This window comes from Taeniopygia guttata, chromosome 1A (assembly GCF_048771995.1).
Source record: "Taeniopygia guttata chromosome 1A, bTaeGut7.mat, whole genome shotgun sequence".
Lineage (NCBI taxonomy): Eukaryota > Metazoa > Chordata > Aves > Passeriformes > Estrildidae > Taeniopygia > Taeniopygia guttata.
This window is the reverse complement of record NC_133025.1, coordinates 43,526,473-43,553,450: the sequence shown is the minus strand read 5'-3', so window position 1 is coordinate 43,553,450 and position 26,978 is coordinate 43,526,473. Positions and strand designations below refer to the sequence as shown.

Sequence of the window (26,978 nt, the reverse complement as noted above, 5' to 3'; positions counted from 1 at the left end):
TGGAAACAATATACATGGGAAAAAACTCTTGTAGACTAAAAGATTCCCTCTTTATTTTGCTGTTGAATACCATTTTAATGAGTTGGTACTGCTCAGGAGAACATCCATTTCCTCTGTAGTTATAGGCACTTGGTGATGAAGACAGAAGATCAGCACGAGACACTGTACACATTGTACATCCAGGCTGAACAGCAAAGGAGAGAACGCTTACGTGGTCAGCAGTCCCATACAACTCATCTGTCTGAGTAATAGCTTAATAAACTGCTTTAGGCCTTATATCCACTGATGTGCTCTATGCTAAAAATTGTACTCTGGTCCTACTGAGCTTAGTGGTAAAAACCCCTCTGAGTTAACTGGGCAAGATTTATCATAGCACTATGGCAATTAAAGCAATTCTGTCTTTTGACTTTGTAATGCTAAAACGATTCATTTTCTCAGGCAATCTACCCACCACAATGTATGGTTTTAAGTCTCTACCACAAATAGCATGCTACTTAGTCACCGATATCTCTGCCACAATTTTATGGGACAGTGAAACTATTTGGATCCTTTCAGGATCTGCTGATTCAGATGCTGAACAGAGCTTGTACTCCCAACACTAATTCCCCACTTGGCCTCTATCCTGCCAGGCTGGATTCAGGTCAAGGTGACAAAGACTAAGCATGGATTAGACTACAGGTACGACCAGCAGCATGTGTACAAAGCAACAAAACCTTCTCTACAGATATGCCACTGGGCTACAGGAGCTTGAGGATTTATCTGATCTAACAACTATTTTCAGCTTGCTCAACTAAGGCAGCAAAGAAGTCTAAATGAGCTTTAAACTCAAGAATTTTTCTGACCATATTTACGCAGTATATTCCTCCAAAGACTGTATCTGCGAAATGCATTGAAATATTTTCCTGGGCTTCTCTACATATTTTACAGCTCTTTATACATTGCTTTCTTTGTGTGAGGATGAACCTTGCTGTTATGTGAAATGTTGATCTACACAGAACTAATATAATATGACAGTTAGAAAGTCACAAACAATCTCTAATATTATTGATCAAAAACTGTAAGATCTCTACATGAAATCTCTTTACTTTTATTTGAGCCACAGTGAACTTCAAGCATCCCTTACAGAGACTGTTTTTGAAAATAAACTAGTGACACCTGTAGCTGCATGAATTTCTATTTTTACAAAAAACAAAAAAAAAAAAACCCAAAACCAAAATTCTGCCTGTGTTGTGGGAGATGTTTCAAAAAGGGGGGTTTGTCACTGTTGAAATAATCCTTTTTTTTTTATATAAAGGTGTTATACATGTTTCCTTTATATACTGAGTTAGAAGAGAAATCAAACAAACCAACTTCAGTATGTGGTTCCCCTCTCTCTCCAACAGGATGGTTTCATATTTACTTCTCCCACATTTTCCCCCTATATTTGTCTAGTAATATCTAAAGTTTTAATTTTCTAGCTGTTTCTGCCTCTTGGTGTCCAGATCCCTCTCTTGATTGACCCTCTCTTCTCTTTTTGCTGTGTGCATTAGCCCCACTTCTATAAGCTCTGATTTCTATTCCTCATTCCTTCAGCCATTTCCTCCTTGTGCCCCTGAACTCCATCTCAATTCTTGTTTTTTCTCTTTCCTGGTTCTCTGCAAGATTCCCATCTGAGTCACTGGAGCAGCTCTCCTTTGAAAGCCAGCAGAGGCAGGATGGTCACTGTGACAAAGGAGAGCCCCATTACCACCCATACTTCAGAACCACTGGCCATCAGTGAGTAACTGGAATTATCTGTCTTTCCTTTCTTTTCTTCTCTGATCCATGTGAAAAGTGTGGAGACAAAAATAAAGTAACACAATTTCCACCATCTGGAATTATCCTCTTAGAAAAAGATTACATGCTGGAAATACACAATAGTTATTCCCTAAATTAGCTGGCAAGAGACACCCAACCCTGTCTGTTGATTTTAGTTACCTAAATAATTTTAGATTTTGTAGGGTTTTTTTTGCTGTGTACCCTGCAGAGTTCACACTGAGTGATCTAGATTCTTGATGTCATGTTTCTCATGTAAATGAATTGTTTTCCAATAGATTATAGCTATGTAATCCTGCTATGAACAGACACGAACAGAACCAAAGAAAGAATCTATGCTATTCTACCATTCCTGTTAATGCAACTGTAAAAGGGAGAAAGGCTTCTGTTTGGTCCTAGTTAATATTTGCAGAGCTGATAGTGAAATTAAAAAAAAGAGCAAACTGGCTACAGAAAATGAGAATGTAACTTCATAACACTTTCTAGAACGATTTCTTTGCAGTGTAAAACTGTTTGGATCTATGGCTTTTAATGTTCATCTTTTTCATCAAAATTTGTTTTGAATAAAAATTAATTTTTATTTCATTACAGAGCCTTGTGGTGTCATTGATTTCTCTATAGGTGTACGTTGGTATGATGGAATACTGTTGCTATTTCGCATCTAACATTGCAGCAAGTGCAACACCCGTGTAAAGCTGCAGAGCTAGGTGACAGAGGCGCTGAGCAGATCCCGGATTCGAGCACTGAACCCGCCGGCAGCGACTGCAGCCGCAAGCTCCGGCTGCTGGCAAACGGGACATTTGCCCTGGGGCTTTGTTGGATGTGTACGAGGAGATGTTGCTCACAGCACTTGTGCCGCTCGGAGCAGCCGATCTGTGTGCGGGAGCAGCGGCCCCGCAGCGCCCCTGAGGGCCGCCCCGCCATGCCGGAGCCCGCCCGCCCCCGGCCGCGCTCCCAGCGTGCCCCGCGCGCCGCGGGCCCCGGCGGGCGGCGCGGCCGGCGGGAGGTGAGGGGCGCCATTTTTAAATGGCTGGGGCGGCGGCGGCCGCGCCCGGGCGGGCTGTGGGGTTTCCGCGGTGCGAGGGGGCCGGGCCGTGAGGGGGGAGCCGGGCTGACCGGAGGGAGCCGGGCTGACCGCGGCCCTGCTGCGTGCGCGGGGCCGCAGCACTCGGCGGACGGGCGGGGAGGCTCTCTGGCCTGTGCCCGGCCCGGGCCGTTGCCGCCCGCGCACCGGCGCGGCCCGGAGAGCGCAGCGCTGCTCTGGGCCCGCGGCTCCGGCAGCGGCCTGCTCGGCCTCTGCGGCCTGCCGCCATCGCCTGGCACAGTTCGGGGCAGGAGCAGCCCGCTCGCTGTAGGCTTTCCAGTGTGTACGCTGGTCTGCTTTGCGTTCCACCAGCGATCCTCAGCCACGTTCGCTGTGAGGAAAATTATTATTCTTTTGTGCTTCTGGATGTGTGTCAGCCATGTTATTCCCCTGACCAAGCTTCTACATCTATAAATAAGAAAAAAAAAAAAAAAACCAAACAAAAAAACCAACCAAAAAAAAAAAAAAAAACCCAAAAAACCAGTAAAAAGCTCACAGTGACTTAAGCGGCTCACTTGGCCTCTCAGTCGATCTTCGTCCACGTACTGTAGAGTGTATATGAAATCATGTTTCTTCCCACAGGAGGTATGGGATACGTATGGCAGTGTGAAATCTATGACCTCCCTGAACATCTTTTTTTTTTAAGTCAACATGAAAGGGAAGCGATTTTTCAGAAGAGTTGTTTGTGGGCTATAGCTGTTTTTAAAAAGCAGCCATTTGTATGCCCAAGTAGAACTTTGAATGAGATTTTAGTGAGTGAAAGTTAATGTGTGTTTGAAGGTCTCTTACCATGAAAAAACAGTGGAAAACATACATGGTGTGTGGAGAGTGGCTGCTCTGAAGTACAGCTCAATTTACCAGGTGTAGCTCCCGTTCAAAATTCAATTTGATCAATAACTGCTGTCAGTTTGACTTGGTCGTGTATGTGGATAAAGCACAAATTTTAGCCCTGAGTTAAAAGAGAACCTTGTTTGTTGTTTTTCACCTAATAAGTAACTGGATCTGTAGTATAAGACAGAAACTGAAAGGTTTGTCCCGTATGTAGGGATGGACACTGCAATAATATATGGCTAATTGTTGAAACTTTGACCTTGAACAGTGTTGTGGAGGGAATGATAGTAGCTTGCATGAGATTGATGTCTTCTGTAATGTAGCTGCCATACAGATATTCTCCAGTATTTCTGCACTTAGGTGCACAAAAGCGTTTAGTGTTTATTTTCAGTGGATTCTCTGCAGTAATATCTAAGCAGTGTCTAGGTAATGGAACTCTCTATAACAAAGGATTTCCTGTTTCTCTTTGGTTTTGCCTCCCTAGATTTTTTTTAAGGTGATTGCTTTGACTGTTGCAAGTTGCTGATGACAGATCAATAGAATCTGGTCTGTTAAAGTAAAATGCAGTGTGCTGTCACATTTCTCAAATTATATAGAAGGCAGTTTGGGATCTTTTTGTTACCCACTTGATGTTTGTGGGAAGTCTGATCTGTTATGAGTGTGTTGCATTGTTCTTTAAGATTTCACTGAATTGTGACTGTGTAAAATCTGGGTATCTAGTCCAAGGCTGGGATTTTGTGAACATCTGAGCTCTGTGCTGTGCCAGCTCTCTGCTCCTGAAAGGAGAAAGGCTTGCTCCTCCTCCTGTCTGTTTACTTGGCTCTTTGTTCCTTTCCCCTAGTCCGTACCAGCTGCCCACTTTCACTGATGATGTCGCTTGCTGGATTTTTCCATGAGCTCGTGTGACTCACTGACCTCACAGAAAAACTATTGAGTGTCTTCTGCTTGTTTGAGTGTGTTGGCTTCTTGAGTTAAAACAGTCTATGAAGGGTCTGATGAATGACAAACACAGGAATGGAGAGAAAGAAACGAGGAGTGGAACCCTCCCGTTCCTGGTGACAGTGAGCTCTTGTGTTGGATTACACTTTTGCATTAGATCTTTATCTGATCTTGCTGTAGAGTCTGGAGCAGGGATGAGAAGGGGTGGTGCTTGAAGAGTTGCTTTAATGAGGCTGTGCTTTCATTGAGTTTTTCACTCTTTCAGGCAAATAGTTCATTGTTTCAGAAGATCTTGGCTAATTGGATTAGAAAAAAAGAAAGAGCAAATAAAGAGGTCTGGAGTTGTGACAGAAGCAGGCAGAGGAATTAGATCATGAATTGTGCAAAGAAGCTCTTAGGCTTTCACAGGTTTTACTGAAAATTTTACTGCTTGAGCAAAACCTGGCACAAGGCTAAATACTATCAGGTTTTTAGTTCATTGCAAAATTATATTAATTGTATAATCTAGCTGTTTAAAACTGCGTTCGAACACGATAAATATAAGTGTTGTAAGTGTGGCATGGAAAAGAGAGCCATGAGTGAGTTATCTATGGTACTCAGGGGAATTACCAATACATGGTGCAGTCATGTCATTTGGTTATGCCAGGTGAATAAGAAGGAAGCCTTGCTGTTGTAAACAAAATGCCATAAAAATTCAAAGAAATAATAAAATCATATTGATATATTTTTCTCTAAATGCAAGTATTTTGACTTTTAAGAGCTTGTAGCAAAGAAAAAGTTTAAATAATATGGCTGAAAAATCTTGCAAAAGAAAAGCCGTTTCATGATGTGCAGCTATAAAGAGGAGAGATGTATAGTAGGTCATTCAGCAGTGTTTCTCTCTTGAGGAGAAAAAATTGGAGAAGAAAGGCAAAACAAAGGTGATTCTTGGAAATGTAACCGATTTACTTCACTTAGCTGTACTATAGTAAGTATTACCATTTTACCTATAGAGTGTGCATTTCCTAGGTTTCAGGACTCTGCACCAATGCCACTTTTATCTGTGGAAAATGATGTTAAGGTTTTGTAGTATGAATTTGGGGTGACTGATACAAGTTTGCAGTTTGGTTGCTTGATAAAATTTGGCAAATAAGTAGGTGCAGAATTAAGTTTAGATATGATGGCAGGTTTAGTTTCTTTAAAGTATGTTTTATGTTTCTCCACTTCTTGCACACATCTCCAAGACAGGAAGAACCCAGTGTTCTTCTAAAGTATTTCTCAAAAAATATGGGTGTGGCCTATGTGTAATTTTGAAGATTATTTAGGGCCTGTTCACTGACTGTGAGCAACTAGTGTTAGCTGTTAGCACAGAAGAAATTCTGGTTGGTAATACACTTGAAGTATCTGTATCCCTAAATGTTGTTAACTATTGGCAGTGTACTGCCAGAAATTGTTTTGTGATAACTTCTGAAAAAGAACCCCAGAACAACAAAAAAAGTTTTTGCATGTGAATAGATTAAATACTACAAATTGCTCTTTGTGTTTTCGAGGAAAGAGCTCTCATGAGGTAGTGAAATCTCTGGTGTCTGTTTCACGGTTGTCACCAGGAGTGCAGATCGTTACATTTGCCACTAGATGTCCCTGCAAGCCAAAAGAGTTTTGTTTCCTTAAACACAACAGGTTTTTGCAGTCTGGAGCATTGTTTTGTCAGCTGCAATTATCTCCCTCTCTCGTCTCCTTTTATCTTTTTCATGAAATCTTCATGCATATGAATACATGGCCAGGTGTGTGTCTTGCTTTGTAATTGGTGCACTTTTTGATAGTAACGAAAGCTGTGAGGAGAGAATATACTTCTCACCTGCAGCAGCTTGGAACAGAGAGTACAAAAGGCTGTGTTCCAGCTTATCTTGTCTCAGAAAACACAGTGTTTTCTCGGTGTCTTTGACTTTATCTCCATTGTGCCACTTCTTACTCAAGTAAGCAGCAGGAATCAGATCCAACTTTAAATGCTGTGTTCCTAATTCTGAGCTTTGGCTTACAGTTTGATAGTTACTTTTAGTATCTATAGCATATGAAAGCAAAGTGCTATTGCGTGGTTGTTGGGGTTTTTTGTTGGTTTGGTTTGTTGTTTTGGTTTGTTCTTATTGTTTGTGTGTGGTTTTTGTTTATTTTTAATAGTGATCCTGTTAACCCTGTTGATATGCTTAGAAATTCTTTGGGACATGCTGCTTTGAATTTTCTCTGTGTACCAGAGCTTTCTCTCTTCTCACATGATTTATTGTCTTTAGCATCACTGACCTGTTTTACTCATCCAGCTGTTGGTTTAACAATTGAAAATGTCTTTATATTGGGTTTGAAAATTGCTGTTGTCCTTTGTTTCTCACCAGCCAACAAAATTCAGGGATGAAAAAGAGATTGTATTGATTAGAAGGGTCTTCAAAACCAGTGTCATTAATGTTTGAAATTGGCTGTGCATTTAGGACAGTCACAGAGGAGAATGTTCTTTATTCTGATTTCTTCTGCTTCATTCTTTCAGCAATTTTGGGTAAAGCAGAATACCAACTTGCTGTTGTTGCTTTGCTTAGACTGATGTTGTAAGTGGTATATTTTTCTCTGACCTTTTCTTATTTTAGCAATGGAAGAAGGAAAAATGGGGAAAAAAGTCTTACATTTACCTTTTCTTGACATTATCATGTCTTACTTGTTTTTTCCCAGTATGGAAGACAGATTTTCATCTTGCTTATAGTTCAGGAGTTTATAAAATCAAACTGTAAGTATTTAAGATACATCCGTGAAAGAGTGCAGTGGTAGAAAATATACATGCAACTGTGCATGTAAAGTAGATGAGGTATTTGTAGTGATGGTAGAGATTTATCATTGTTTCTGTTTGAGTTTTACTTTGTACAGAGGTACACTTTGCACACAGCAGATATGCACTTCTTAGGCATCAGTCCAGCTGTGCAAAAAGCTAAAATGGCAGAGTAGTTGTTTTTAAAACTTTGTAACTTCCCTAAAATTCAGTTACAGTCTTCCCTCCCCCAGATCCTGTAGAAGTGTCAATAATGATCAGCTTAATACCTATTGCTTCAAATATCACAAATGAGGCATATTGGAATACTTCCTTATTTCTCATGAACTCTTGATTTGCAGCTTTCCTCGCACCAATCTGATATCACATTTTGCAAAAGTCTTTAAGGAAAGGTCAAAAGAAACCACAAGATAAGCTTTGAAAATAAGGAAGTGACATATTTCAGAACTGAACTGTGGACAGATGTCTTCTAGCCTGTTCCTAATACCTTAACTCTTCTCCAGAGGGAAGAAGATAGGAGTTCAATAGAGAATTATCTGCTTTTCTTCCAGCTGAAATACTGGTGTGTTGATTAATACAACGTGTTAGGACAGTGTAAAAGACTTTTTAATAAGTAGTAGTAAGAAAAGCTGTGTGTCTGCTGTCTGTGACCTCTGCTTGAACTTTTATTAAAAAGGCATGATTAGGGCATCATAGTTGGAGTCTCAGCATAAGTAAAAATAACACATCATGTAGTCTTTCAGATAGTAGTGCTTGTTCTTATTTTGTATTGACTCAAATGACCTTCATGTTTAAGTGTATTCTATGCCCCTGGAAGCGCTATTACTTCTCAGGGCAGGCTGCATGAGCAGAGAAGAGTTGCACTTTCAGTAAAGGTTTATAATCTGTTACAGCAGAACCAGGATTCTTCTGTACTTAAAGCAAAAGCAGTGTGTGAAACTTCTGAGCTGTGAATGTACTTGAATGCTAATTACATGTCCTTATATTTGTTCAGGTGTCTTGATCTTCTGAGAAGTCAGTGGAACAACTGCATGGTCTTGTAGATTAGTTATACATTAATCTTGTCTTCTCCATACTCATCATGAACAGTCCTCATACAATGGATGATTTGGGCAGCCTCCTTCCTCTTGTGGGTGAAAGTGGTGAAGCAGCTAATTCACAAGAAATACTAAAACTTTTGATGGATGAGAAAATGCGAAGTGAGCACCACAAAGCAAATTATCAAACTCTAAGGGCAGAACATCTAAGGTACATCAATTTCAACAAATTTTTCTCTTTGAGTTGTTAAAAGGTAAAGCTGGATGTTGGAAGGGATTTATTTGTATGTGTGAGATGTGTGTCAGCTATTTCTGTGTGTAATGACAGATTTGAATGTTGTTCATATTAGAAAAGAATTCAAAGTACTTTAAGACATTGCAGATGATGCTTCTGTAGCACTTATGTTTATAAGTGTGGGATAACTTTTCAGTATATTACAGAAAGAGGGTATTAATAGCTTAGTTCTTATTTGGTGTCTGTATGTTTGCTTCTGTGTGTGAGTCTTTTGAGCTTTAAGGTTTAATTTTAAAAGGTGAATATAAAGTAAATATATATTTTATCTTTCAGATTACAAGAGGATTATACCAAATCACAAGATGAACTGAAACGGTTGTTAGTTGAAAAACAGGCTGTACATGACAAATTTCAGCAGCTTCTTGCTGACTTTCAAGAGCAGTTGCTGGCTAAAACACAAGAGCTGGAACAAGTGAAGCAGCAGGTGAGATAATTTACTGGAAGGACTTGGTATGTATTTTTATCATGTAGTAGGGCCATGCATATTTTTCTGTTAATGCAGCATGCATATACCCAGCTTGGATGTATTTCGGATGTCTTGAAATTCACCCAGTCCAAGTAATGGCTCTTCTCTAGAGTGACTATGGGTTGAAATTACTGTTTGCTTGTTTAGCTGAATCATCCAAATCCTGTTGTTAGGTGCTGTGTAAGACTCTCAATCTCTGTCTGTGCTTGCTCTGCTGTTAAGGGGAGAATCACCTGTCTTGGAGGGTAGCTTAGGTGCCTAAACCTATTAGGATAAGTGACTAGAAAAATAGATACTTGTTTCTCTTCGTGATGACTGGTTTCTTCTTTCTTTTTCTTAAAAATCCCAAACCAAAATCAAGAAAAAAACTCCTCAACATTTAAGGTAACTTGGGTGGCACTCTGTGCAACTGATTGTTTCCTTAAAGTAATGCAAGACATGTTGTTAGGAAACAAATATCATTTCTAACCAAAGGATCCAGACTCCAAAAGGAGGAAATGCGCCTCAGCACCATATCTGGAACTAGTTTCCAGGGACTTCAGAGTACAGATAAGTGAAAGAAAAGTAGAGTAAATAAGTCTGTCACAATTGTGGATGAAATTTTTTGTTTTAAACTCTATTTCTTGGTGAACTAAGACATTTTAACAAAATACCAATCAGAATGGAGCTTAAGGCAAGGAATCTTTCCTGATAGTGTTTTTCATTCAAACCAGTACCCATGTATCCATTGGAGAACACACACTAATATATTTTGCAAATAATTGTTTGGTGTTGCTCATTTAGATCTTTTTGGGTTGGTTCACTTACTGTTAGACACTAATTTATTATCTTTTATGTGAGACTGCTTTTTCTTCCCCCATCCTCCACAAAGGAGATAAATCTCTGCAATTCAGCCTGCAATTTGTGTTGCTTCTCTTGCTAAATGCTGACATTCCAAATGCTTCTGCTATCTTCTCAGAATATTTTTAGATCACTAATACTTTTTAGCTTCTGTAGCTACTACTGAAATTTCTTTAGAAAAACATAGAGAATTAAGTAGAATTCCAAAAATCATATTTTAAATACTTTTTTCCTGGCTATGTGACCTATCACGGTGTAAGTAACTGAATATGACTAATCACTTGTGATACTTTCTGTTTTAAGGTGCTAACTCCTCAAAAATTAGAACGGTTAAAAGCAAAAATATATGAGGAATTGGAGTCTCCTATGAGAGAGCGTTATCAGAAGCTAGAAAATGTAAGTCATTGAATTTTTTTTTATTTAGGGTAGTGATCACTGCTTTATAGTTCTTCCTAAAACCTTAGGAAATGAAAACTGAAAGGGGAGCAAAGTATGGCATTAATTCTCTAGTACTGTTATCCCAGGCAGGGAAGATTGAAATCATGGAAGAGGGAGGAGGTGGCTTTCAGTTCATCAGAGATAACTTGTGAAACAATAGGAACATTGCATGGACATTTAAAGGAAATACATTTGAAAACTTTTTTTTTTTGGTCTAACTTAGGAAGTAGAAAAATACAGAACACTCTATAACAAACTTCGTTATGACCATACCTTTCTGAAATCAGAATTTGAGCATCAAAAGGAAGAACATGCACATATTTTAGAAGAGAAGAAAATAAAATATGAGGCTGAGGTACGTAGAATATTATAGTAGCTTAGACAGTATCTCTGACAAAGCTTCTTGAACACTGTAGAACTGTTGGGACTTGAAGGATTGTCAGTTTGACTCCATTTCATGTTTGTTTCTTTACTCTTAATTCTCAAAGCACTTCTGTGACTTAGCCTAAGGCTGCCCTGTATATTTGTTCAGTGATAGGTTGCAATATTATTTGTGCTATTAAAAGTAAGAATAACTTGCTTTCTGGTAAATGACTGCCAGTATGTTAGCTTAATGATGTTTTTAATCACATTTGTGATTTGTGACATGATGCTAATTTGAAATTAATAAATTATCTGAGTAACCAATGTAAGTTTAGTCTTTAAATCACTTACGTGGCAACTTATTGAGGAAGAGATATCGTTAATAGCAGATAAGGGTACATTTAGCAATGTACTTGTCATGATCTTAGTTTGAAACAAGATAGTGATAATCAAAAAGGTGCTGAAAACTTTGGTGACTTTATTTCATTTGTATTAGCTCCTGAAGAAACCATTCGTTCATTTCTTTGGACTTTTGAAAGTGTATGTAGCTAAATAAATTGCCAGATGATTTATGTTTTAAATATATACATCATTGTAAATGAGTTGCAGATGTCATTTGCATATCCATTTAAATATTTGTCTGGAAGCGTATATTCTAAGATGCCAGATTTGAATGTATTACTCCAAACATCAGACACAAATCAAAGCAATCATCACTTGCAAAATCAATCCAAGTTTGCAAATGCAGTGCATTAAAAACAGAACAGTTGTCCTTCCTGGAGCTAAACCCACATGCTGCTTTACAGCCTGCCTCTCTCATGGGCTTGTTGAGTTTTTGCTAGTCCTGCAGCTAATTAGCACACTTACACAAAATACAACTACCTTGAGCCCAGGGCACAGTGTGATCTGGTTTCTCTCAAAGGCTTTTTAACATTCCATGTCATTTTGCATAAGGAGGCTATAAAAACATCCTAATTCTTAAATGCTGGCTTGGGCATATCATGCAATTGAATCTCCTCATAAAAGGCATTTGGAAGGTTTTTGCTGCAGAAATCAGGTTGCTGGTGAAACTTTTAAAAGGACTGCTGCAGATCAGAGTTTTTGACTAGTCTCCAAATATGGAGAGAGTTCTTACATACCTTTCTTTCCTACTCTTTTGCTCCCATTGTTATATTCACTCCATGTAACTTATTTTGAAATGTAACAATCTATGAGTTTATGTGTTTGTTAATTACAGTCTCCAGATTGGCTTGTACCTTTTGTACTACTTTGTAAGAGAGAGAGCTGGGGTTTTCATTATTGTTATTGTGTTTTGGTTTGGGTTTTTGTTCGTTTCTTTTTTGGTTTATTGTCTGTCAGGTTTATTGTCAGTCATGTTTGCTCTCTGGAGTTATTAGCACATTTGAGTTCTGTTGTAATTATAAGATAGTGGAATCATAAGATAAGTTGGAAGAAACTCTTTATAGTCCAAAATCTTGTTTAAAATATTGAAGTGTAATGAGATCAGGTTGCTCAGGTCCATGTCCAGCCAAGTCTTGAACGTCTTCAAGGATGGGGATTCCATAATTTCTCTGGGCAGACTCTTTCAGCATTTAACCATCTTCATGGTAAAGTTTTTTCATAATATGTAATTGGAACTTCACATGTTCCAAAGTGTGCCTGTTGCCTCTCATCCCATCACTGTGTATCTTCTCTTCTCTGAACTGAGGCTTACTTCTCTCAGCTTTCCTTATATGTCATATTCCCCAACCCACTGAACACCTTAGAGACCATCTGGACCTGACACAAATTCCAGATACAGCTTTACCAGTACTGGAAAGTTGATAAAGGATCACTTCCCTGGATCTGCTAGTTTTTCTTCTGCCAATCTGCCAGGATTGGATTGGGTGCTCTACTGACCAATGTTTAGCTTGTTGTCCACTAGGACCCCAGATCCTTTTCCATGGAGATGCTTCCTAGACAATTGCTATGGGCCTGTACTGTTGCATTGGATTACTCCATCTCAGATGCATGTCTTGCTCTTCTTGTTGAAGAGGATCCAGTTCTGTCTATTCCTTCAGCTTGTCCAGATTCTCCTGGGTAGCAGTTCTGCCTTCCAACAGATTGACCATTTCCCCCCAGTTTGGTGTCACACTCAAGCTTGCTGAAAGTGACTCCATGACATCATCCAGCTTGCAAATAAGGACATCAGTCAGTGTTGCACTCTGTAGTGTTCTCAAAAAGTCCACACTAATTACAGGCATTCAGGTGGTCTTGCTTTGAATTTCCTACTCTAAACAAATTAATGTTTAAATGTCCACTGCTGCTCTTTTCTGAATTGTTAACTACTGTAATTGTTACTGCCTGACACCTAACCAATGTAAGAACTTTTTATTTTTCTGATTAACAACTATCAGATTGCAAGACTGGATAAAGATAAGGAAGAACTCCATAATCAGCTGCTTAGCATTGATCCCACAAGGGACAGTAAACGTGTGGAGGCACTTTCTAGAGAAAAGGCACAACTGTGTCAGAAACTAAAAGCCTTAGAAGCAGAAGTAGAAGAACTAAGAGCAGAAAGACACAACTGTGTTGTGCAAGCAGAAAATGTTCAAAGAGTACAAGCACGACAGTTAGCTGAGATGCAGACCATGATGCGATCTCTAGAGGTAAGATTTTCTTTTATTATTTTCCCTCCCTATAGATTGTAGTAAGAATAATACTTGGCCTGACAGAACTGTCACTGAAATCACTGATAATTTTGACATTGACTCCACAATTTGAATTTCTACATTTCAGATTTAAAATCAAACTGTAGTTGACTGGGAGTCATACACTGCCAGTTCAACTTTGGGCAGTCTCTCAACTGAGAGATACTGCTGAATAATCTCCTTTCTAAACAAGCAAGTGACATCTGTATTTGTAGTCAGTAAGAAGGTCATGTCAGCACTTGCCGCTTAGCTGGACTTAGAAACCAATATGTTAATAATGTGCTGCTGTAAATTCTTTATGCTTTTCAAAAATGTCACATGATGCTTCTCTCTTTAATCCTTTTCTCATCTGTCATCTTTTTTGTTTACCAATGCCTCTTCTTTATCCAGCACATTACTGCAGCTGTTTAGTACTCAGCTGTTGCTCTCCCTGTTGCTCTCCTTATGATTTTTGGGCTGTTGCACTTTTCCACTGTATTCGTCATCTGTCATCCTCAGACCTTCTGTCAGTCCTTGCTACCTCTCTAGGTAGCAAGCCTTTTCATCTAGATTCTTCACACAGTTGCAGCATGCAGATAGATGGTTCATTTTCTTTTTCACTATTATCAGTGCTGTATACTTCAATTACAAAACGCTCTGATCTCAACTTAAAAAGTGCCGTAATCTTCTTAGACAGCTTTAAAGAGAGCCTTGCTGATAACAGAAGTGTTTAGAAAAAGGAAGTGAAATCATGTATTAGATTACCTTTTTGATATTCAGTAAAGATCAGGGTCTTGTCTTGTACAGATCGGAGTCTGTAATGCAGTAATTGCATTTTATTTCCTTTCCAGGATGTTAATTCTTCTGTCAGTATGAATGCATAGGCTAGCATATAACATCATATGTAGTTACATTGTTTACCAGTAATTTACTGGTAAGCACACCTGCACCCTCCTAACCAAGTCAGATTACCACCACTCCTTATCAAGGAGGATTGAAAATGGGAGTGATTCTGTGTAGTAAAAATAGTAGTAGTAATAGTAATATTACTAGTAGTAGTAGTTGTTGTAGTAGTAGTTAAAAGTAATAGTAGTGTGTAGTAATATCCTGTTAGTAAAAATAGTTGTGACTTTTCAGTAAAATTCAAGACACTTGTATTGGAATATATGGTTGAGCAAAGATGAATATTTATATATCATATTATATATTATTATGTTGTTATTATTATTAACAAGATGGTAACATCTGAAAGCCCAGATCAATCAAATATATTTCAAATAAGTAACAAGAGGCAACCCATCTCCAAAAAATCTTAAAACTTCCTTCAAGGCAGAAAAGAAGTCTGCTGAACTGCAGGTTGATCGCATTGAGAAGGAACTGCAGACAAGTCATGAGCAAAACATTCTCTTAACTAGCAAACTTCATAAATGTGAACGAGAAGTCAATTCCTTAACTGCACAAGTAAGTACTTTTATGGTATCTTAAATGGTTTTCACATCCTGTTATGTTTTCCTGAATATATTTTAGACTAAGAATAAAGTAACAATGTCTTCTGCTGTGACTTGAAATAGGTATGAAAGTTTTTCCTCAGTTCCAGTTGAAAGACAGAGAATATGTGACTTTACAGGAGAAATGTCATACCTAAAAGTATCTCTGAAGAGTGAGGTTATGTTCTTATTATTCCATCTTCTAAATCTTTTTCCTGAACAGAACAATGCTTGTGAAGTATCTTTATACTTGTTTTTAATGTTCATGAAAACAATTAACCTTTAGAGCTTTAAACTAATATTTTAATTTTTTTCCTTTTTCTTTTTGTTTGTTTGTTTGTTTTTTGTTATGGTTTATGCTGTTGGTTTTTGGTTTTTTGGGTTTTTTTTTGGGGGGGGGGTTTGGCTTTTTTTTTGTAATGGAGTCATGGCTTCTGGAGGTCTTAAAACCTATCCTCTGAATGGGCTGTGTTAGCTACAGGAAGCAAGTTGCATTGGAGTTACTTGTGGGGATTTAGGTTATATTAAAAGCAGGGTAATCAAGTTTGCAAAGCCTTTTTCTTGGGCAAATGCCAGTATAGCTTGTACACAAACATTTCAGTACAGAATTGTATCACAGCATTTTAAGTTGACCATTGTCATAATATATATTTGGTTAACTTTGTTGGGTTGGCACCAGATCTTAGAGATTTTGTTCTATGTTTGTACACTTTTCCTTTTTTTTTTTCTTTTCAGATCTTTTTACAGTACATATTTATGAGTGCTAAGTATTTAATTTTGGTCATTAATTAAAAAAAAAAAAATCTTATTTTCCATTGGAATAAGGTATAGCTATACCACTTTTTAAAGCCTCTTTAGGTAATACACCATACTTGGCCCCCATGAATGCAAAATTGGAGGGGAAAACTTCTGGTAAACATGTTTCAGTTGTTTCCCACAATATATCAAAGATTGTTACAGTCTTTATTTTTTGTATCAATTGGTCTTCTATGCTCCCCTCCACAAGCAGGACAAAATAAAATGTTACAGTGATATTTCTCAAAAGGAGGAAAATAGAAGCTTTACTATACTAATCTCCACCTGCTTCTGCCTCCACTCAGACCTATTCCTAAGCACAGGTGCATGTTTGTCTTCTGGATTTTCTGCCTTAAAAAAGCCACCTTAAATCTTTTCAAGTTGCCCTGAAATGTTATCAACTTGATATATAAGCAACTAAATCTTCCGTGTAGTTACTTAATAAGCTACTGTGTCATTCTTAACCTTTTGCCACTTGTATATGCTAGCAGGTTGTAATTACATTTGTCATTGTGAATGGATTTTCCTTATAAGTGCTTTCCTCCAGACATTTAATTCTCATTGACCGTGTAATTACTGCGTTCAAATGCCTAAACTATAGAAAGTTTCCATGCAAGCAGTAATTTTCCTTGATTTGATGTTCTTAAAGCCCCTATTTTTATGAGGCCATTTGATGTGTCGGTAGAGCAGTATTTGATTTAAAATGCACTTTAAAGCCATGTGGACCTGGATTTTGAGAAAGTAATGTAGCATTCCAGGAGGCCAGGGGGACGATTACTCGGGAAAAGAGTTGATATTCTGAGTTTTTGATTTACTTGTGGAGATTAAATTTAATTTTATTTTAGCTTGATTCTGAGGTATCTTTAGTTAGAAGTGAAGTAAATATATAAAAATTTACTATAGTTAATTTGATATTGGTTTTTCTAATTCATAGGTAAAAGAACTTAAACATTCACATAAGTTGGAAGTAACGAATGTCAAACTGGAGGCAGCAAGAACAAAAAGTGAAATAGAAAGAGAAAGAAACAAGATTCAAAGTGAAATGGATGGTAAAGTATGAAATTATTTTGTAATTATTTAATCTGTTTACTTCAGTTAGAATAAAACAACAATTTTTTTCTCTGACCACTTCCCAGCAGTCTTCAGCTTCTACTTCTGGTCTAGGTCACAGATCTGACAATTCATTTGGTATTTGAAATAATTGTGTTGTTTCACTTGCTCTACTAGGCAAAGAACAACTAAGAGCAGTTTTTCATTGATGTAAATAAATGCATTTGTGACACAATTTGAGCATAATCTGTTTCAAATTATGTACTTCATATAGTTATTTTTTTCTATTATTGCTAAATTCTCAAGTCTTTCATACTCTGCTTGAAACTGTATTGTGCCACAGAGCTTCAATGGTTGGGTTTTTTTTTGATTCTGTATCTGTGGAATTGTTACCAATTCCATAAGGCTGCCACATGAAACAAAATACAGTACCTAGCTCATTCTTTGAAGGAAACAGGCATTGCTCTAAGATACCTGATGCAGCTGAGTATGTAGGCAACTTGAAATAGCTTTCTAGAGTGAAAAGGCCAAAACGTTCTAGTCCTAGTTGTGTTTAAATCACACAAATACACAATTACACAGTTTTAAAGAGAACTGTCCTCACTAATTGGCCATAGCCCCAAAATATTACCTTCGTCTTCCTGAAATAATTATTTCTATTCACTTGCTTTAATATTAAGTCTGCTAAGAGCAACAAAAAAGTGGTGTTTTCTGTATTGACAATATACTTACAGTGTATTGCAAACTAGAAATGTTGGACCCTATGAAATATAAAACTGAATACAGACAAGATTTAAGTTAACCTGAACTTCCTGTGGAATTCCCTTTGCATTGCTGAATTACTAAATAACCAGGAGTCACTGTTAGAGCATGTTGGCTTATTTGCCAGTGAATATGGGTGTCAGTTACAAGATTTTAGTTTGTATAATTTGTCCCTGCTTATAAAGTCATAATTTTAGAAACACCTCATTTGGTAATATTGGTAGATTAAAATGTTAGATTTGTTGTAGCCCAGTTACTGGTTTCACTGACAACCAGTTTCTGTTTACTGTAAACTTTTCCAATGAAAATTTTCTTGCTTGACCTTTGCATAGGTGTTGTGGAACACTGCTCTGGTTTGAAAGCAAAACTAGTGAAGAGACTCCAAGTCAGAAATACAATTTATTGGGAAAAGGGAAAAGAAACAAAATACATGCCATAATACAAAAGGAAAACCACTGACAAAGTCAGACTACAACGTGACAACACTTTGGCCAGTGTGTCAATAGCAGTCCAAATTGGAGTGGCTGCAGTCCTCCTGGAGTGGCAGATGTGGTTTCTGTTTGTGCAGTGGTCCTCTAGAGAAGGTGTAGTCGGTCTAGTGGAAAAGCCCCAGCTGTGTCCTCTTGGGAACCTGTGGAAAGGCTGCTTCTCTGTCTAAAACTCCCAGAATATATCTAGGTGGGAATGCTTAGCTCCTCCCCACTGGGCAGAGCATCTCACAACGGGCTCTGGAGTTTAAATCTGTAATAATATCAGCTGTTTAATTACTTCCATTTATTAAAGTAAGAAACTCTCGTAGACTGTTATTCCAGTGTAATGGTTACTTTTCAAAAGTTTTGGAAATATAACTGTTATACTAAGAAAGGTCTCTTCTTGTTTTCTTGTGTTTTGTTTTTTTCCGCCTTCCCCCATTCATTCTATCATTTGAATTGAGATTTTTAGTTCCCTTTTGTGAATTTATAATTATTTGAATATAGAATCCTAGCAGATTCTTATCAATAATGACATGCTTAACTTTTTTTAATGTATAATGCAGGATTGCTGTCCGACAAGGAAATTCTTACTGCAGCTGTTGAACGTCATAAAGTGCTTTTAGTAGAAAAGGATCGGGAGCTAATTCGTAAAGTGCAAGCTGCCAAAGAGGAAGTTTTTGACAATATTGCAGCCTTACAGAATGAAAAGTATGTCTACTGATTTCCTCCTCGGTTTCTAAAAGAGGACTGTTTTGTGAGACTTTTAAAAATATCACTCTTAACACTTCTGGCATTTTGTAGTGATTCTTGTGTGCATGTTGAATAATGTTTTAGGTTAGAACTCGAGAACAGATTAGCTGATCTAGAGAAGATGAAACTGGAGCAAGATTCTTGGAGACAATCTGAAAAGGATCAGTATGAAGAGAAACTACGTGCTGTGCAGATGGCAGAAGAATCTAGCAAAAAGGAACTTCAGCGTTTGCGGTAGCATGACTTTTCTAATATTAGCACAAATTTCTTATTTTCCCTCCTTAATGTCTTTACAGTAGACAGTATAAAAACTTTCTATTCATACATATAGCAATCTTCATTATGAAGTGTTCATTAGTGTAGATTAAACAAAATTATCTTTTGCACTATGTAAAAAAGAGTGCAGAATTAAAAATTAACTGTTTGAAAATATAATACTTTTCATCCAAACCTTTAAGTGTTATTTTCAACGGCCATTTTGAAGTAATAATTTGGCAATACACGTTTGTTAAAACTAGTTAAGTGCTGGCTGCTGGCATAGCACCAGTGTTAGAGTAAACCATTTCTCATTCCACAATGGCACCATAGCAGGAATTGGTAAGCTGAGACCCTAAAATGATATCTCTGAGTCGCTTGTTATTGTTGGGAGTTTACTTGGCTTAATATAGTTGAAGGTCAGTGTGATAAAATGAATCACACTCCAAAAGTCTTATTCCTATGTGAGTTCTAAGAATGAATAGAAATATATTTTAATACTTCTTTAGTTAAGTATGTATCAGCCTTTCAAATAATGCTGTTTATTTGTCAGGCTGATTTGTCCTAATTTATAACATCTTTATTTTGATTAGATAAAAATAAGGATGTCTTAAACAATTTTAGATTAAAAATTCAACAGCAGGCTATGCAGGCAGAAGAGCTGGAAGAAAAGAAATGTGAAAATGCTAATCTGAAACAGGTAAGGTTTTATTTCATTGTAATGCTTTATAGAGAAATACATTCTTTCCTGTAGTTACCATGTCCTGTATTTGAAGATTAGATTGAATTTTAAGGCGCTTTTTTTTTTTTTTTTTTTTTTTTTTTTTAATCTTGAGAGATGAAATGTGTACTTCAGGTATTTTCAGGAGAAGTGTTCAGAAATCAATTGTGCTTTCTTGGACTTCTATAAATGGATTACAGTTTTTTGCTTCATGTGTTTTGTGGGTAACAGGGATTTCAAAGCTGAATGTTTATAGACTGGTATATTGAATATGGTTATGCACTATTTAACTGGAGATTCAGTTGCCATGGAGACTTATAAATTGTTTCTAGGTAATGCTTTGCATTTACACTGCATCTCTCATCTGAGGTTCTTCAAGTGTTTAACAGATGTTTCATAAATGAACAAACTAGTGTAAAGAGGTATATTTCTATTGCAGAGTCAATTGATGGCAGTGTTGAAAATCAAACCTATTTTTTTTAACTCCTGCTTGCCTGCGATGGCATTTAGTAGGTAATAACAATAGCTGTGCATTAAAGTACTCTGCAAGCTGTGTGCACTTGAAGTTCGAGACAATTATTTTTTTCCTTGTGAAATCAGAAATTGAGGGATCTAAGTGTCTATGTGGGGGGAGGAAAAGGAAAGGGAAATGATCATTTGTATATGCTGGCTGTAGAGGTTGTACTTTTCACTTATTTTGTGAACTCATCAGTACAGTCACTGTTGGCTGTAACACTCAGTGTGTTATGAGACAGAAGAGCCTGGATACTTCCACAGCTCTGCTCCTACAGAACTCATGGTCCTCGAGTTCTGTTCAGCCCTGGGGCTGAAAGCGTTGTATTTCTGAAGTTCTGGAGGACACTTCAGTGGCAGAAGAGTCCTGCCTATCTTTCTTATTTTAACTACAATAGAAACCCTTTGTCACATAGTGATTTACTGTAAAGCTTCTGAAGAAATTATTGAGTAAAGAGAAAACAAACAAGTAAAACAGATAATGAAAAGCAGAAGCTAGTTGGTGTCTCCATTTTGCATTATCTCAGTATCTCAAAATCAATTGTTGGTTATTTGCATACCTATTGAAATTGAAAAAATATTTTTTGTTTTTGTAGCAAATAAATGATATCCAACTCCAGCTTGCCTCACTTTCTCAATCAGAAAAGGATTTGCTGGAATCTAATCAGAAGTTGAAGGAAATAATAGAGAGATTGAAACAAGAATGTCAACATGCAAGGGCTCAGGCAGAGAAAGCTCAACTGGAAACAGAGAAGTAATTCTTTTCTTTTGGCTTTACTTTTCATGCTGCCTTTGTTCTTTTCATGTAGATTACTTCATTGGGGATTGTAGATTCTGAATAAAGTACAAAAGTTAAAATGAACAGGAAATATTGGACAGTTGTAAAAAATGGCTGTACATTCTGTGGCATAGTATGTATAAAATCTTTCCTCATGTCAGCTTTAAAAACAGGATTTTGTTTCCATTCGTATCTGTTAAAATTAATTATTGATTAGTGAGATACTCTGCTTGCATAAAATGAAATTCTACTTATTATTTAGTGAGTCCTGAAACTCACTAAAGTAGCGAGTGTTGAAATTCTAAAGGTATAAAAGGATCAGACAGTTCAGACAGTTCTTTTAAGAGTGTTTAAGCTGTATGTGCGAAGAGAGCATTCAAGCATTGTATTACATTATTGCATTATATTGCATGATATCATATATATATTGCATTATAAGGTTCCACGGTCCCAGTCAGTATGTGTGAATATTTCTTTCCCTTTCCCACTAGCTACTTTTAGCTGATATGAGGAAGTAAAAGCTTATAGAATATCTTCAATTCCTCTCATCAAAATTAAAAATCATAATTTTCCTTTTTTTGCACAAGCTTGACCGCATACCATTAAAGAATGACAATAAATTATGAAGGGAGCCAAATTTTATTCAGGTTCCATATAGAAATAAACACTTTTCTGGAATTTAAAGGTTAATTTGTCAGTCTGAAATGGCTTTACAGAATTTCCTAGTTTAGTGACCAAATATTTGTCTAACTAGTACTGGATTATTGTGTGGTGGGTGCTTTAAAAAGTCAGTATCCCAGATTAAATATAAAGCTTCCAAAGGGTATAATGTAACTTCTTTTTGTTTTAACATCTCTCTTGCTACTAATTGGTACTGCAATTGCTATGTTGTCATTAGTTTAAATAGTGCTTTTAATTTAGCATTTGAAGATATTATTGGATTTGGACTGCAGAGTATGTCACTAGCACATTAAATACTTTGGATGTTTGCTTTAGGGAGGTGTACTTACATATTTAGTGAGACCGTTGCTGTTACATGAATGAGACTGTCATTTTCATTTACATATTTATGGATCACAAAACAGTCAAGACTAGGTTTTTCCTGGGAAGGCAGTGGAAGGAACTTGTCAGTCCTTAGAGATCATTGTACAAGTATGTAGGTACTGAGAGATGCACTAAGGCTGGTACTGCAGAAATGAAGCAGCTTTGTAGCCTGCATGTTAAGTCCTGCAGGTCTGTGCCATTGCTACCCTGGGAGCCTTGGGTCATGTTTTCATTGTTTTTATGAATCTGTGAGTGACAGAACATCCTTCCTCAGTTCAGTAAATTCTTATGAGCTTGAACACCAAAGAGTTAAGTTGCACCAAAGCAAGAGGAAGTGAACTAGGGACCAAAAGATGAGAAAACAAGATAAAAGCCATAAGATAAAGTAACTGATCATTTTCTTATCTCATTGCTGTTTCAAGTAAGTAGTGCCAGTTTAGCATTGAGCATAAGTAGGCAAATCAGCTGCATGTCTGGCTGTGTCAATCTTAGAGCTTGAAAATGTGGAAGGAGAAAAAACCTAAAGGCAAACTATGAGACTGATGTAGATCAGAGATGAGCTCAAACAGGGACTTGTTTAGCATTTTGGGAACAATGTTAGTGGCACTTAAACCAACAAACAACAACAATAAAAAAACCCAAATCACCTCAAGAAACCATCACACCTAACTCAAGCATTTTTCACCATTGCTTCAGCTGAAATCCCTTTACTGCTAAGCAGTGCTCATCCAAAATGCTTTGGTTCCTGGGTACTAGTAGTTATTTACAGTCAAGAGTGAGGTACAAGCCATGCTGTGTCAACTAAAAGAGCCATGACAGATGACAAAGGGGCCAGGACTCTGTTTCCCAAAGTGAGAGTGGATGATGCCCAATACTTCTGCTGTGAGGAAGGGATAGGTGGTTTGGTGAGAAATTTATGGAGATGCGTTCAGAGTCCCGTGTAGAGAAACTGCATCTGCCCAGGGCTGGAGTAGTGGTGGATGCACTAATATCAAACCTTGGTCTTAAAATCTGCTACATAGAATCTCACAATTTGATTTTAATTTTTAAAAGTAATGTAATTAAATATGCCATTAGTTCTTGTCTGCTTTGACTCACAGTGCAGGTAGCCCAAACAAACAAGGCAGCATGGAGAAACAGCTCCTTTCCTTACACTGCTAGAGAACACAGCCTAATTTTAGTGTGCTGTAACCATGCAAAAGTCTAAACAGATAACATATGCCTTTGGTGTGTGTTCATCTGGAATGTTGTCTAGAAACTATATTAGCAGGAGCTTCCTGTTGAGCTGGTGTTTGTTCTGGTTGGGCGCACATCCTAAGCAAGTCTGTTACAAAGACTTAGTAGACCCCATAGGGCAGCACCCTGCTTTCCTAAACAGAGAAGGTAGTTGTCAACTCTTCTGACAACTGATGTTCGGAATAGGCATCTGCTCTTGTGTTCCGCTGTGATGGTTTGACCTGAATTGAGGAATTTTCTCTGGGTGGTTTGGCAGCTTGCCAATCCAACAAGGCACCAACAATTAGCTTCTTAGAATCATTTTTCAAAATTTGATGGTTGAAGAAATCCTAGAATAATGCACAGGTTCAAATGTTGTAGTCACAATTAGATTGTTAATATAATCAAATTTACGTCAGATCCTTGATATATATAAAAGTAGGAGCTGTGAAAAGATGAATCTGTTTTAAGAGCCTTAAGGTAATAATGGAACATGCTGCTTTGTATATCCTCCTAATTTTGTAACCTGATTTTTCCAAAGGACTTCAGAATACCAACGTATGGAATGGCTGCAGGAGAAGCATATGCTTACTCAGCGCATCACAGAGTTTGAAGAGAAATACAAGCAAATGAAGAACAAGCTCAGTCGAGCTGCTGTTGCTCAGAAAAAGGCATGTTGTCTTTTCCTTTTTGAATGATCCAGCCTGTGTAAAGTTCAACTTTATGTTGGCCAGCTAGAATTCTTTCAATGTTGAGAGTTTATTTGCAGTCTACTGTATATAATAACTAAATATATTGTGTTCTTCAAGATTAGCATAGAAATAGCTTGAATGACACACAAAAGATATTACAACCAACAGCTTTGTTATTATGCCATCAAAGATTTTGTAAGACTTGCTTTGCACACACATGTGCATTGATCGTTAAGAGGTAAACCCCTTGATGAAGGAGGATGATACTAGATACTGGACAAATGATGTTCTACTTTTCCTTGATGGAATATTAGAATTTTATTTCTTCTCCTAAGCTTACTGTTTAGGAAATAGTTTGGAAGGAAAAGCAGGTTGTTTGTTAAACCTCAAGATTAATTAGCAGTGTTATTAATTGAACATGGGTTACGAACCTACCAGTATCTTTTAAAGTCATGAAAAGTTAAGATCAATATGAGAAAAAACAAACAAAAACAGCAACAAAAACAACAACAACAAAAAAAACAACCAAAGGAAGCATACTTTTTTGTTTATGCTTTTACTCATTTATATGTGGTCATTTAAAGGTTGACTATTGTGATTCTCAGATTTCTCAGATACTGGTAATGTTTGTTAGTACAGCTGGTCACTGACCAAAGTGACTGGCAGCTATGCCTCTTTCAATTCCAACTATGGATCATTTTCCATCTCTTCTGCTTCCCATCATGGCAATCTAAGCACCTTCAAACAACACATCTCTTCTTAAGGAAGGAAAATCCTATGAAGTGCCACAGCTTGAAACCACATACAGTTTAGATTTCATTTTTACAGGATCTAATCTATTAAGGTCTGGTATTACTTAGCTGTTTGAAATATCTGTCTGACAGAGAAAGACTCTCAATGACAATAAACAAAGGAGGATGCATGAGAAAATAGAACTTTTGGAAGCCAAGATGGAAGAACTAGAAAAAGAAAATCAAGTGTTAAATAGGTAATAAACTTTGCTTTTTCTTAGCTTGAAAAATTACATATGCTCAAGGTATGACTTACAAATATGAAGTATTTTCGAAGATATGTGTTACTTAGATTAGTAACCAGAGTCTAATGGCCTTTACAGCACTAGAATTCTTTGAATAGATTCTGTTCAGGATGGGCAGCTGAGAGCTTATGAGACAACTGCAGGGCTGTCTCTTCAAGAAGAAAAAGAGAAAAAATACCTGATAGGCACAGTTGCAGGAATCCCTTTAAAAGAAGTAAGTGAATAAGATTCAGAATTGCAAGAGAAACAGACATGGCACCTTCTTTGACAGATGAAGTCCTGTTTTTTCTCTCTTCATTGAGTCCCCTGTGGAAGGCTTGATTTGAATAATTAATTTAATGTGGCTTGCCTGACTCACTACTGTGAATGGTATTAAAAGCTTATTTTATGTAAATTCTATAATAGAGCAGATAGCTAAATATGTAGAGGGACATTTAGACAGACATGTAGGCAAAAGAATGTACACAGACCTACCTTCCAGTTCTTCTGTGTAAGGATAGCTAGAAAGTGGGGGTGTTCAACAGCAGAGCAGTCATGGAGAGCTGTGCTGCTGTGTTGGGACAACAGAGATCTTGAGCAATAAGAAATCTGTTATTTCCTAGACACAATGTTTCCTCTGAAGAATATGCTCACCTCCAGAAGAGGCTAAAGGACTTGCAACGTCGGCACAATGAATTCCGGAGTATAATTCTGAATCCCGACATACCGTCACTCAATCCAGTTGGTGTAACGCCATCGTCCGCCCTGCCTCCTGGGCCTGCAGCATCCTTCTCCTTTCTTCAGGTGGGGATATATTACAAGTTGTGAAAATAATACAGCAAAAGAACAAGCTCAGTCGAGCTGCTGTTGCTCAGAAAAAGGCATGTTGTCTCTTCCTTTTTGAATGATCCAGCCTGTGTAAAGTTCAACTTTATGTTGGCCAGCTAGAATTCCTTAAGACCTTAGTCTTAAGGAAGGCGTATTTCATCTTTGAACACAAGTCAGAAATTTTGAGTTACCTAGAGATGTTTCCTTCCTTCCAATAGGAAGGAGTATTTGAAAGACAAAGGATATGTTACAGAATTTAACAACTGGGTAGTTTTAAGCCAGTTCTCCATTCTTTGTCCTTCCCCTCAGAGACTTTAAATGGCTCCTTCTGAGCAAAAAATTGTAGTGTTATTCTCCCACCATGGTTTCATTATTACAAAGCAGTACTGCTGCTCTTGATTTCTTGTGTGGTTAAAAGCATCTTAGGCTGAGCTGCTGAGGGTGAAAATATCTCTGGCTGAGGTTGACCAGGTTGACTTTACAGATTTATGGTTCCTGAGACTTCAGGTTTGTGTGCACCTTCATCTGAGAGGAGGAATATCTGCAATGGTATTTCTTCCTGATGCAGTTCATCAAAAATGACAGAACAATACACATGAAACATTGATGAGTAAAATTTAACAAATAAGGATGTTTTGGACTTTTCTTTAAGGAAAATAAAAGCTGTAAATAAATGAATGTATTGCTCATTTTGGTCCCTTGTGAGTGTGTAAAACGTAATAGAGCCACTTTTTTTTCCTTTAAATTTCAAGGAGGAGCAGCATCAAAGAGAGCTTGCCCTGCTTGGCAAGCGATTGGAAGAACTCGAAACCAGACAAAGAAAACAGCTGGAAGATCTTGGACCATCTAGAGAGCGGGTAATGGTGGGATGCAGGGACTTGGCAAGAAATAAGTTCACTAGACAAGATGAAGCACAAAGCGAGGACTCCAAATAAAATCTGCATACTCTCGATGCTGTTAGCTTTCAATAATTTATCCTTTGTACATGCTTTTCATATTTTGCCAAAAACATGGTTGTATGTGCCTGAATAGCATAAAATATATTCTGCATAGTTA

The 26,978-nt window shown here is 37.5% G+C and overlaps 1 protein-coding gene across 4 annotated transcripts; it reads left to right on the top strand.

Annotated features, from left to right (window-relative positions):
* The first annotated feature begins 2,664 nt into the window (after window positions 1–2,664).
* CEP83 (centrosomal protein 83) lies at window positions 2,665–26,978 on the top strand. Of its 4 annotated transcripts, none has more exons than XM_030261421.4 (16): window positions 2,665–2,800; window positions 8,431–8,684; window positions 9,042–9,192; window positions 10,378–10,470; window positions 10,736–10,867; window positions 13,272–13,523; window positions 14,874–15,005; window positions 16,761–16,875; window positions 18,675–18,819; window positions 18,946–19,095; window positions 19,741–19,816; window positions 20,947–21,104; window positions 23,929–24,058; window positions 24,964–25,067; window positions 25,718–25,898; window positions 26,675–26,978. In XM_030261421.4, the coding sequence occupies exons 2-16, from the start codon at window positions 8,518–8,520 to the stop codon at window positions 26,855–26,857; spliced, it is 2,169 nt and encodes a 722-aa protein (XP_030117281.4). In that variant the 5' UTR covers window positions 2,665–2,800; window positions 8,431–8,517; the 3' UTR covers window positions 26,858–26,978. The 4 variants fall into 4 exon arrangements, with proteins under 4 accessions (XP_030117281.4, XP_072779319.1, XP_030117288.4 ...); XM_030261428.4 differs by lacking the exon at window positions 2,665–2,800 and adding an exon at window positions 3,076–3,211; XM_072923217.1 differs by lacking the exon at window positions 2,665–2,800 and adding an exon at window positions 7,377–7,397.